Source organism: Schistocerca piceifrons, chromosome X (genome assembly GCF_021461385.2).
Source record: "Schistocerca piceifrons isolate TAMUIC-IGC-003096 chromosome X, iqSchPice1.1, whole genome shotgun sequence".
NCBI lineage: Eukaryota > Metazoa > Arthropoda > Insecta > Orthoptera > Acrididae > Schistocerca > Schistocerca piceifrons.
In genome coordinates this window covers 310,404,366-310,417,169 of record NC_060149.1, presented here as the reverse complement: position 1 = coordinate 310,417,169, position 12,804 = coordinate 310,404,366, and the positions used below count along the sequence as shown (strand labels likewise).

General features: G+C 44.0%; 1 protein-coding gene across 1 annotated transcript in view; it reads left to right on the top strand.

Annotated features, from left to right (window-relative positions):
• The window catches only part of LOC124722070 (delta(24)-sterol reductase-like), a 58,460-nt gene that overhangs the window by 35,943 nt on the left and 9,713 nt on the right, over positions 1-12,804 (top strand). The window contains exons 7-8 of the mRNA XM_047247268.1: positions 8,705-8,845; positions 9,004-9,201. Coding sequence (XP_047103224.1) covers positions 8,705-8,845; positions 9,004-9,201 — 339 coding nt within the window. The remainder of the gene's footprint in view (positions 1-8,704; positions 8,846-9,003; positions 9,202-12,804) is intronic.

Sequence of the window (12,804 nt, the reverse complement as noted above, 5' to 3'; positions counted from 1 at the left end):
ATTACAAAATCTTCTCTGGAAAATTAAGGTTTTTCCGAATGCACAAACATTTCCTATGGTACAATATGGTCATATACCTAGGAGCAAACATCCTATTGAAATTTAAAAAAGTTGCAATAGAGAAAATATTGTCAGTACTGTATTTAGTCGTCTTTATGTTACATTATTACTTTATTACCCACCAATAACCAGTAAGTGAAATCAAATTAAGCAGAGGTATTATCAAAATCAACTTACAAGTTAAATAAAATTTGAAATCGAAGCTGGCTGGCACGCCGGTCCTCGTCGTTAACCCGCTGGGCAGATTCGATCCGGGGCCGGCACCTTACCCTAGTTCAGGAAGCAGCGCATTAGCGCCCTTTTCTTAACATTTATTTGTTGGTATTCTATTTGGATACAAAATTAGGCAGTTCACAAACACTAAATGAAATGCATCCTCTGCAAAAAAAAAAAAAAAAAAAAAAAAAAAAAAAAAAAAAAAAAAAAAAAATTCATTTTAAAACAATCACAAATTTAAAGGAACAGGGATATTGTTTTTTTTATTTATTTGTTTATTTTCAATAAAGATCACTCTGTTAAAAGGAACATGTTGATCATTTCATCGTATAGTATGTGCATTACATATTGAGTGGTGAGAGAAGCGTGAGGTTCATTATCAGCTGTCAAATGTGCACACCTATTGCACCCGGCACATACCAACTGCGTGGGGGGTCGAGGAAGACTGCCTGAAGATAGTTGGCAAAGGTTTTCCGATAGTGTGACCATCTACGAACATCATTGTGGGCTTGCTGCAAGAGATACCAAAAGTCAAGTCGCGACTTGGCAGCATCCCCATAGAGGTACGCGATTGTCCAGCCTTTGACCCAGATGATCGACTGTGATTTAGTCGCCGGAAAGTAGTCACTCTCCGGATGTAAGAAGGAAGCAGGTGTACTATGTTGCGGGGTCACACGGAGGTAGCAAGCCACCATCTGCCTTCCTAGAAGCCAGACGTCCTCCACCGCGATACAAGTTAAGCGGTGATGGTCGTCATCCACTTGGCGACATTTCGGGCATAGTGGAGTGTCCACTAGTCCAATGGCATGGAGCCGTTGGTTAGTGTTGAACTTGCCACAGGCGACAAAGAACCACAGTGCCCGAACGAAGGTAGGAAGGAATTTTTGGTGCACATGTCTCCAAATCTTCGGCCAAAGCAACCTGGGGTGTCTGAGTTCAATGACATTACGACTTATCCGTCGTAGCAGCCAAACATAAAAATCCTTTGCGCATGGCGGTCTCGTGCGCGGAAGCTCGTCTCTGATATAACTAAGTTTCACGATAAATGTTGATACATGCGCAAAATGTGGCGTAATGTTGCCCACCGCCACAGGAGGTGTGAGGGACGCTGGAACCAGGAGATCCAGTAGGCGGGATGTAAGGGAATCACGCCCGCTGCGCCATTGCTTGTACATCGTGACTAGAAGGAGCGCCGTCGCTCGGCAGTGAACATTCGTACGCCCGAGTCCCCCCTTGTCCGTAGGGAGCGTGAGCGTTTCGTATCGCACCTTGAGGGGCGAGCCAATCATCACAAATAGCCTAGTGTTGATTGAAGTCGACGTCCGAGCGCGAGTGGTAGGGGCAGGATCTGCGAAATATGCACCATTCGAGAAACCACATAAGTGTTCAGATACTCGACTCGCTGCAAAGGATCAAGGCGCCGTAGGAGACGTTGTCGGACCATGGTACGTGTTGTCTGTAAAATACGTCGGTATTTAACTGCTGCAGTATGTTTTACAGATGCGGTAAAGTCTATGCCGAGATAGCGGAATCGTTGCACGTAAGGAAACGGACTGATTTCTTCCGGCGTAAGGCCCCTTCCAACCGGCATTGCCGCCGATTTGTTCATGTTCACTGCACTACCCGCCGTCACACTGTGGTCCAACAACAGTTCAAGGACCGTCTTTACCTCTTCCTCAGAACGAACGAGCAGCAGGAGGTCGTCCGCATAGGCACGACATTTGAAGGTGTAGCCCCGTAGTTCCATCCCAGAAAGAGAATTGGTAAGCCTCCCAATTAATGGTTCCAACGCTATCGCGAACAGCAGCATCGAAAGAGGGCAGCCCTGGCGAATGGATCGTCGAATTTGAATGGGCCCTGCTATACGCCCATTAACCTATACCAAGCATTGTGCGCCCCCATATATCCTTCTAATGAGACCAGTAAAACGGTCTGGAAATCCCATTTGTTGCAGTACAGCGTACAGATAGTTGTGGCGCACCTTATCAAAAGCACTGTCAAAATAATCCGCCACCATCGCCGCTTTAAGCCGGCACTCCTCCGCCAGCGCTATCACATCACAGCATTCGCCAGTAGCTGTTTGCACATTCACCGATCCACCCGGTGTCGTCTGTTCTGGAGAGAGAACGCTACGAATTAACATACGACATCGGGACGCTAGCAACCGTACAAAGATCTTATAGCCGGCATTAAGCAGGGTGACGGGGCGATAATGTGACCGTAATTCCTGGTTTCGGTTTATGTACTGGCACCAAGAGGCCTTCCATAAAAGCCGGTGGAATAGGCGCATCGGAATTTAACATATCGTTGTACATTTCCGTCCATCGCGGTGCCATTTCGTTGCGAAATTCTGACAAAATTCAGCAGGAAGCCCATCAATGCCTGGGGACCGATTCAACGCACCTTGCGCGATCACATCATGTACTTCCTCACAGCTAATGGCTTCCAGTAAGGTTCCCGCGGCTTCCACCGTCAGTGTACGGGAGACGTGCGTGGCTATACGGTCGAGGTCATCGACAGGGGCTGCATCTTCCCGATAGATGTGTTGGTAATGGTCGACGAATGCAGAGACAATGTCCGCTTGACGCGTCACTCTTCGGTCTTCGCAGGTAATTAATTCCCGTACCAAAACGCGTCGTCGGTGCTTTCGTTCACTCACGACGTGGTGCATGGAAGGAATCTCGTGCCTTATCGTATCGTGACATCTTGCGCGCACCATGGTTCCCTGAAGATGTTTCCGAGCTAAAGCCACTAATTTAGCTTTTATCCTTTTGCGTTCGACCCAGATGTCCTGTCCTGGCGGACCATCATCCAGGTCGCGCAGTGCTGCAAAATAAAAGTCGGTCGTACGGCGGCGCCATTCTGCCATCTCCCTGCTATATGAGATGAACGTACGGCGAAGCGCCGGTTTAGCACAAGTCAGCCACCAATCAAGCATCGTCGTATACCTTCCAACCCTTCGCTCGCACATCGTCCATGTCTCAAGGATCCGTTGACGGCATTCAGGATCATGTAGATGTTGAATGTTTAGTTTCCACGGGGCCTTACTGTTCCACACTTCTCTACGGGGAAGAAGCACCGTACAGATGTAAGCGCTGTGATCGGAAAATGCCAATGGCCAGCGTTCCGCGTCCTGGACATCATTTGCATGAGCCCGTGAGATATAAATGCGATCTAATCTGCTCGCCGAATGACTTGTCACATAGGTGTATCCCGGTGCATCTCCATGTCGTTATTCCCACGTGTCACTAAGTACAAGGTCGTTGACAACGATTCGCAACTCCTGGCTTTGGTCTTTCTGGCTGAGAACACAGTTGAAATCTTCACCAATTATTACACATTCATAACGTCCATGGAATAGTGGGGCAATGTCTTCTGCATAGAATCGCGCACTTTCCCGCCTCCGATTATTTCCCGACGGTGCATATAGATTGATGATGCGTGTCCCAAACGTCGTGAAAGCCATTCCCCTGGCCGACGGAAGATAACACACGTTTTCCACTGGGAAGCCATCTCGCACGTAAACTGCCACCCCACTCCCATTGTGATCTCCATGTGACGAATAGGACTGGTAGCCTGCAATGTATGGGAGTGCAGCTATGTGGACTACCTGCAGCAAAGCAATATCCACACCAGATGCTCATATCGTTTCCTTCAGTAGGTGTATTTTGGCCGGTGAACGCACGTCATTTATATTTAATGTCGCAATACGGTTCGCATCGCGTTGAATCCCACTCTGTCGAGGCGCAACATCTCCCTGCATCGGCGCTCGGGGCTGAGTTAGAAGACGTTCTCTCGGCCCTCGCCCTTCACCTTCAGCAATTATTAGGCCGTCGCTGTGGGTCTGATCGAACAGTTTCCATTGCCTCATCCTGTTTCGTAGAGGCTGTTGTGTCGTCTTGGTCCACATGCACATCGTCGTCGGGGCAAGGGGAGTCATCCCAAGGAGATGTCGTGCGACGCCGCCGTTTCCTCCTTTTCGGGGAACGTTGTTTGCGTGATCTTTCTTCCGTGTCCTCAGATTGTAGGGAATCACGGCTGCCCGACAGAAAAGCATCCTTAGGGACTGGAAGTGTTTCGAGTCCTATCGTTGTACTTGGCGGGAGTTCGGTCGGAACTGATGTTGTCGTCACAGAGTGTGTTCCAGACACTGGAACTGCTTCGTGTACTATCGGTGTGCTTGGTGGGAGTTCGGTCTCATCTGATGTTGTCGCCGTAGATTGTATGCTCGATGGAGCAGCATCCTCTGTCATCCCGACGTCTGCGACAAGGTTTCGGAGAGTGCCATCTTGATCTTCCACCGGGGCTGTGTCCTTTCGGTCATCAGCGGACGCAGTAAGGGCTTTGGCATAGGTGATCGGTAGTACTGTCATCGCCGGCGATGGCTCCCGCACATCTGAAGGCAGTTGCGCAATCCGCCGTTGCATACAGTTCGACCTGAGGTGTCCCCCCTGGCCACAGACAGAACATGTACGTGGTTGACCATCGTAAATCACCACCGCCCGACAACCACCAATTGTCAGATAGGACGGTACATGCTTCTGAAGATGAATAGTGATCTGTCGCACTCCGTTAAGAACGGGGTATGTGGCGAATTGTGTCCAGTGTTCTGCCGTGTGACCATGTACCGTGCCGTGTGGCTTAAAAGCCTCGATAACTTCTTCAGCCGGGAGCTCAAATGGCAGCTCAAAAACACGTATTGTCCGTACACCCAGTCCAGCATGTTCTACAGTTACCGAGCCGACATTCCCGTCACTATGACAAAATCGGCGTCCTGCTTTTGTCGCCTGTAGAATTGTCTCACACACTGCGTCTTTTACCATCTTAACAGACACCGTGGGACTAATGATGGACAGGTGAATTCCGACAATATCGTTTGGCGGTATCTTGACTTCCTCTCGAATGAATCGTTCCACTGCTAAAGCCTTTGGTCGTTCGTAGTCTTTGCAGAAATTGAATCGTAATGTAGTTTTCCTGTACTTGTTCGCCATGATCGTTGTTACTAGCCCGCACGCAGACTAAGTCCACAAGTAAACAAACACTCGCACACGCCGCACAGACGGAAGTATCGGACCTCCGCTTCGCACGGCCGCTAGCGCCGAACTGCGCCCTCGGCTAACCTGGCGGGTACTCGTTTCACATCATTTCGATAAAAGAATCGTAAAAATGATGTGTGGAACAGGACCGTAACTAACAGAATAACAGTATGTGACATCCCGTTGCAGCCAGTGATGACACTGCTCAGATGGGCACTGAAGGGTGTATGGGAAAGAGGCTGCCTGATTGTCATTGAGAATAAACTTCAAACGATGAAACCCACCACTCGATTATCTCCATCGAGACACTAAGACGAGACGAGGTCGTTCTAGCTCGCCTTCATACAAGCCATTGCCCTTTATAACGTGGCATCCTACTCCGACTGAGACAGATGTGGAGTTACTGTAATAATGCGCTATATTTTGACTGAATGCGATTTGTTTGCTGAGGGAAAGTGTGGAACGGCTTGACTAGATATATGTCATTTACTTTAGGAGATGCTTGGACGAGTGAGTATTTAAAATTCTGTGTTATTTCCTGATTATTACCTAAGCTTTTAGGGCATGGATTTTATCGTGAATCAGAGATGCTCGATCTTTCCTATTACTTGATCTTACCGTGACCAGTGGTCACTAGCCGCATGTATATAATAAAACAGTTTTAAAGAAGTGTATTATTGGAACTTTCTGGCAGATTAAAACTCTGTTCCGGATGGGGAGTCGAACCAGAGCTACCGAAGCACGATTCACGACCCATCCTCATAGCTTTACTATACAGGGTGTCACAAAAAGGTACGGCCAAACTTTCAGGAAACATTCCTCACACACAAATAAAGAAAAGATGTTATGTGGACATGTGTCCGGAAACGCTTAATTTCCATGTTAGAGCTCGTTTTAGTTTCGTCAGTATGTACTGTACTTCCTCGATTCTGATGACCAAATTGTAAATTTTCACAATCAACATGTGTGGGCTGACGAGAATCCGGACGCAATTGTGCAATCACGTCATCAACACAGATTTTCTGTGAACGTTTGGGCAGGCATTGTTGGTGATGTCTTGATTGGGCCCCATGTTCTTCCACCTACGCTCAATGGAGCACGTTATCATGATTTAATACGGGATACTCTACCTGTGCTGCTATAACATGTGCCTTTACAAGTACGACACAACATGTGGTTCATGCGCGATGGAGCTCCTGCACATTTCAGTAGAAGTGTTCGTACGCTTCTCAACAACAGATTCGGTGACCGATGGATTGGTAGAGGCGGACCAATTCCATGGCCTCCACGCTCTCCTGACCTCAACCCTCTTGACTTTCATTTATGGGGGCATTTGAAAGCTCTTGTCTACGCAACCCCGGTACCAAATGTAGAGACCCTTCGTGCTCGTATTGTGGACGGCTGTGATACAATACGCCATTGTCCAGGGCTGCATCAGCGCATCAGGGATTCCATGCGGCGGAGGGTGGATGCATGTATCCTCTCTAACGGAGGACATTTTGAACATTTTCTGTAACAACGTGTTTGAAGTCACGCTGGTACGTTCTGTTGCTGTGTGTTTCCATTCCATGATTAATGTGATTTGAAGAGAAGTAATAAAATTAGCTCTAACATGGAAAGTAAGCGATTCCAGACACATGTCCACATAACATATTTTCTTTCTTTGTATGTGAGGAATGTTTCCTGAAAGTTTGGCCGTACCTTTTTGTAACACCCTGTATATTATAGTTGGATTTAATTTATAAATATATTATCTCTTTAATATCATTGTTATCGTAACATACTGAATATATCTTTTTTTAAATAGATTTTAAGATCATTCATCCAATAACATTTTTGAATGGACTCCCTGACACCACAAAACCAACTAGCAAACACTACCCTGATGCAATGGAGAAACCTCTGACGAATATTCATGACCAACAGATCCTGCAAGGGATCTGAGTACTGGTAGCTTTTCTGAAGCCAAACTGGTAACTTGGGAAAACGCAACTCATCAATTTAGTATTGCTGACAAAGGCAGAAATCGAGCTAGATGCAGTTCAGCCCAGTATTCGGGAAATTCAGCAAAAGCCCTCGCTCGCATCACTGACACGAAAATTTCACATAAGGTGTGGCAGTCTTTAGTCGGCCTCTGTAGCTGATTGGTCAGCGTAGATGGTTGCCATGCGGAGGATCCGGGTTTGCCAAGGATTATTTTTTCCTTGGTGGGAGGACTGGTATGGGGTTCACTCAGCCTCGTGACGCCAATTGACGAGCTGCTTGAAAGAAAAATAGCGACTCCGTGGTCTGAAAAGTCGGTAAAATGGCCAGCAGAGCGGTGTGCTGACCACATGTTTCTCGATACCACATCAACAGGGCGCCACAAGACAGAGGATAGATGACACAGCGGCCAGTCGACATCCCTTGGACCTCCACACCTTAGTCGACGACCTTGTTATTTGTGGCAGTCTTGTTCTTTATCCTTAATGTATCTACCCGACATAAAATCCGGACTGGAGAATAAATTGCTACGTCCGTTCGTTTTCATAGGGCTAGGAAATGGTATTTTGCAAGGAAATATCCTTGCGCATGCGTTTGGCTCTCTTCTAAGTACTCGATCATTCTCCTCGTCACCAGAGGTCCAAATTGGATTGTTATGACTTTGTTTATAACACAAATAACACAAAATAGCATTTGTCCTCTTGCTGTAATCTAGATTTTTAATCGGTTGTGGCGCTCTTTTATGAGATTCATGTTCATTATTCTAAGATTCACCTTTAATAAGGTCATTGTGTGAAAGAATAATCATTTGCCATTTATACTATGTTGGTTTACCGTGTCTGTGTTACAACGTAGGTTATACGTATTACTGCTAACAGTCACAGTATAAAAGAATCAGTTGCGTGCTCATTATAGTTTACTTTTGGTACACGCTATTCGAAATATTGTCACCACTTCATCTTCAGTGAAGGTTTAACTATAAAATTGTGATTTCAATGCAGAAATTGCTGTAACATTTCTTTCTTGTGAGGCCTGATGCAGATTTTCATCACTATTCCCAACTGCGCATCTCGTGATACTATACAGTTTATGACTGTATCAGCATTTTTCTCTGTTTGTTGCTGCTTTGCTTTACAGTGACATGGCGCTTCAGTTTCGTTTACGTGCAATTTGAGCTGAAAGTAATATGAAAAAATTCTGCCTTTCGAGCTTCTTAATGTGTTAGCAGCAATTTTAAATCGGTATCATTCTGTACTGTGTCTGCAGATGTAGTTGAAGTTACCTTGTGTAGTTTCCTGAAATGAGGAGTGAGTCCTAGAAACCTATTAAATTCCTTATTATTTACGAAGTTTTAAGTATATTGCGCAAGGGCAAGGGATATAATGATGTTTTATGTCTTTGTCTTACAGCTAAACGAAATAGGTAAATGGCACAAGCCGTGGTTCTTCATGCATGTGAAATCTTTCCTGAAGAAGGGCGAAGGGACAGAATACATTCCGCTAAGAGACTATTACCACCGACACACAAGATCAATCTTCTGGGAGATTCAGGTGTGTAACTCTTTCTTTCGAATTATTGCATCAAGTGAATTGCATCTAGTTCGGATTTTCACGTTTATTGTTACGACAAGCAATTTTATACACTTCTGGTGAAGTAAAATGTTTTAATTGTGTGTGTGTTCTTATGTTAATATGTGCTTTTGTTCCAGGACATAGTACCTTTCGGAAACAATATACTCTTCCGTTGGCTTTTTGGTTGGATGGTTCCGCCCAAGGTTTCTCTACTAAAATTGACACAGGGAGAAACAGTTAAGAAGCTGTATGAGAATAATCACATTATACAGGACATGCTCGTCCCGATGCAAGAACTGAAGAAGTCAATCGAAGTGTTTCACAAAGAGGTTGAGGTGAGTCTCAGAAAATTGCTTATTAAACGTTTCTCGGTGGGAGATGTGCAGATTGTAACTCACATACAGTAATTATGTTCTAGTTAGACTCGATACATGACTATTGACTGTTTTTACCCTGTAATTCAGGCGACTTCGATGTGTAGATCAGGGCAAGACTCTAACTTCATATAAAACGAAAGAAAATGGACATTTAAGAATTTTTTTTGCCGCTTCCCTCCCATGAAACTATACCATAAAAGCGTCGGTCAATTACGGAAACAAGGGAATGAGATTTTAATTTAAGTGTCGAGAGTTAGATTTTCAACATTACCCATGCAGAAATTGGCAACTATAGGGCTGGTTTGACTTCCCGTTTCCAGATCATCATGACGCTCGTAGTATACCTTATTAAGCTGAAGTGTATTGGAGCCAGACACTGAAAAAAGGGAGTGGCTGTATCAGATGAAGAAGAGAAGTTCCGTTTTTAATATTACTTATTTTATTGGGATCAATTTGAACAGAGAAGTAGCTTCAGCACTCTGAAAAATAACCTTGCTGTTAGTGCCTACTGCTGCAGTATTTATGATGAGGAAATATTTGCGTTTTATCAATAGAGGATAGCGTGTCATTTACATGTTAGGAAGTTAGAATGAGTCTGATATCTAATGTTGTGCTACAATGACAGTAATTTATTAGCGATAGCCGGCCGGAGTAGCCGTGCGGTTCTGGGCGCTACGATCTGGAACCGAGCGACCGCTACGGTCGCAGGTTCGAATCCTGCCTCGGGCATGGATGTGTGTGATGTCCTTAGGTTAGTTAGGTTTAATTAGTTCTAAGTTCTAGGCGACTGATGACCTCAGAAGTTAAGTCGCACAGTGCTCAGGGCCATTTGAACCATTTTTTTTAATTAGCGATAGGAGGGTGATAATTGACTAAAAGTGCTAATAATGTTACCTAACACGTGTAACTGTTTTTCAATACTGAAATACGAGGTCAGCATTTACAGTAAACAATTTTATGTGTCTTGCTTTGACGTCAGAATGTGTATCGGTGGTCCGTAAGTACAGACTTTTAAGTCAACATCACATATGCATTTTCTGTCAGAATAGAACAGCGTGAGTCCGAAAGGGGCCCCACTTTGTGGGTTAAGATTTCGGGCGTTACACCAAGTAGATTTTTAAGGTTACGGGTATCTAGATAAACCGTTATGATGTTACTGTAAAGCTGAAACATCAGGAAAGTCAAGGAAGCGCCAAGTCCAGTCATTGCCTTGGCAGCCAAAGTTATTAACTGATACACACTGCCGAACTCTAAATGGTACTGTAGGACCCAGTAATTTGAAATCTTTGCTTTGTCAACTATACCGCCTGATAAAAAGTCCCCGGACACATCTGTGTAATGCGGGATTGACTGCTAGGTACCAGGAGAGGCGCACTTGCCAGGATAAAAGAAGGCAGGGAGTGTAGTGCTGTCAGTAGAGTAGTAGTACCAGCAGAATTGATAGGTCAGGAGAGCTCAGAGACTTCGAACGTGAACCAGTCATTGAAAGGCACCTGAGTAACAGATCCATCAGGGATATTAAAACCCTTCTAAAGCTGCCAAAGTCGACTTTTGGTGATGTGATTTTGTAGTGGAAATGCGATGGAAGAACCGCAGCTGAATCAAGACTAGGCAGACCTAACGTACGGGAACTGCCGAGTATTGTGGAGGCTGGTTGTACAGAATCACGCGAAATTACAGGAAGGAATCACTCGCTATTTCCATCAGTTCAGTTAGCGTAATAACTATGCGTTGGGGGTTAAAAAGAATGTAATACAATGCTCGAGCAGTTCCTCGTAAGACACACGTTTCTGGAGTCAGTGCTAAGCGATGCTTGAGGTACCGCCACTGGACAATGGATGACTGAAAACGAGTGATTTGGAGGGATGAATCACGTTATACCCTATGACAGTCCGATGGAAGGGTTTGGATTAGGCGAATGCCTGGAGAACGTTTATTGTATTTATTGAGATTTCCCTCTATATAAAGGTTTTCCTCCAACATAACAAATACTCGGAAATTTTTGTATCTTTCACATAAGATCTTAATTTATCTCCTCAGGATGTCCCTCCAGGTGTTTCGATCTTGTATCTCTTCTTCCTGTGCGTCAGGTCTTCTCATTGTTAAGCGTACATGTTGGGGCCAAGTGGTCATAGGTCGTCCTCTTCTCTTCTTTCCCTCTGGTTCCCATTCAAGGATCATTTTCGGAATTCTGGCTTCCTCCATTCTTCTTACATATCTGTACCATTGGAACTGCTTTCTATCCATCACATCATGTATTCTTTCTCTTTATTATTTCGTCGTTTCTTGCTTTCTCTATTCTAGAAATTCTTGCTGATCTTCTCCAGAAGTCCATTCCTACTACTTGCACTTTTTTTTAAGTGTTTCAGATTTGTAGTACAAGTCTCCCCTCCATACATAACTACGCTTTCTAGTATCGATTTATGTATGATTTTTTTGGTTCGGTTTATTACATTTCTGCTTCACAAGATTGATTTGAGCAGCCGATGACCTTCCTTCCACCGCTAATTCTTTTTTTAAATTCTACCTTTGATTTTCCCTGCAACTCTAAAACGGGGCCCAAATAACAGAAAGTTCTTAATTTTATTTCCTTCTATGTATAAGTCATCTGGAACATTAGTGAAGCATTCTATTTTCTGGTAATTAATCTTCAATCCCCAGTTTCTACATTCCATTGCTAATTTGTTACACATATTATTTGCATCCTCCACGTCTCGTGCTATTACTACTTGATCATCAGCAAATTGTAGGCGATGTAAATAAACTACATCTTTAATTTCTAGCCCCAATGCATTGCATTTACGTGACCACATCTTAAGACTGATATCTATATAGATTTTTAAATAATGTTGGTGATATGGAGCAGCCTTGTAACATACCCTTGCTTGTTCTAAATTTCTGTGAAAGTGTACTATCAATTTTAATTTGACATATGTTGTCTTCATACATTTCCTGTATTATTTTGATTAAAGGACCCTTTATGTTTGCCAGATGTAACGCTCTTCAAAGTAGTTTTCTCGGGACAGTATTAATATTAGTATATATTAATACTATGTTTTTTAATTTTTCCCTGTTTCTCTAAGATCTGTCGTAAAGTGAAAATAAGATCTACACATGAACTACCAGCCGTGGAGCCATATTGTTCTTCCTGGGTTTTAAAATTTATTTCCAGCTTATTTTTACTCATTTTCCCAAAACTTCTCATTAATGTGTTTATAACACAAACTCCTCGATAGTTCGAGCAGCTTAAATATAGTATTAAAACAGGCCAACTTCATTTCCTCGAGTATTGAATCTCCACGTAACATTTTATTGAATAACGTGTTATTAGCTTCACAATTTTGTCACCACCACATTTTAAGAGCTCCATGTTGATATTGCCTGGTCCGGGTGATTTACCATTCTTCCCCGTTCTTAATACCTTACTCACCTCGCTTTCTAAAACTTGGATATCTTCCCCTTCCTGTTCCTTTTCTTCCACTATTTCTTCCTCCAGATACTCTTCTCTCTCCTCATTTAATAATTTCCGGAAATATTCTTCCCATTCTTTTGGTGTTATCA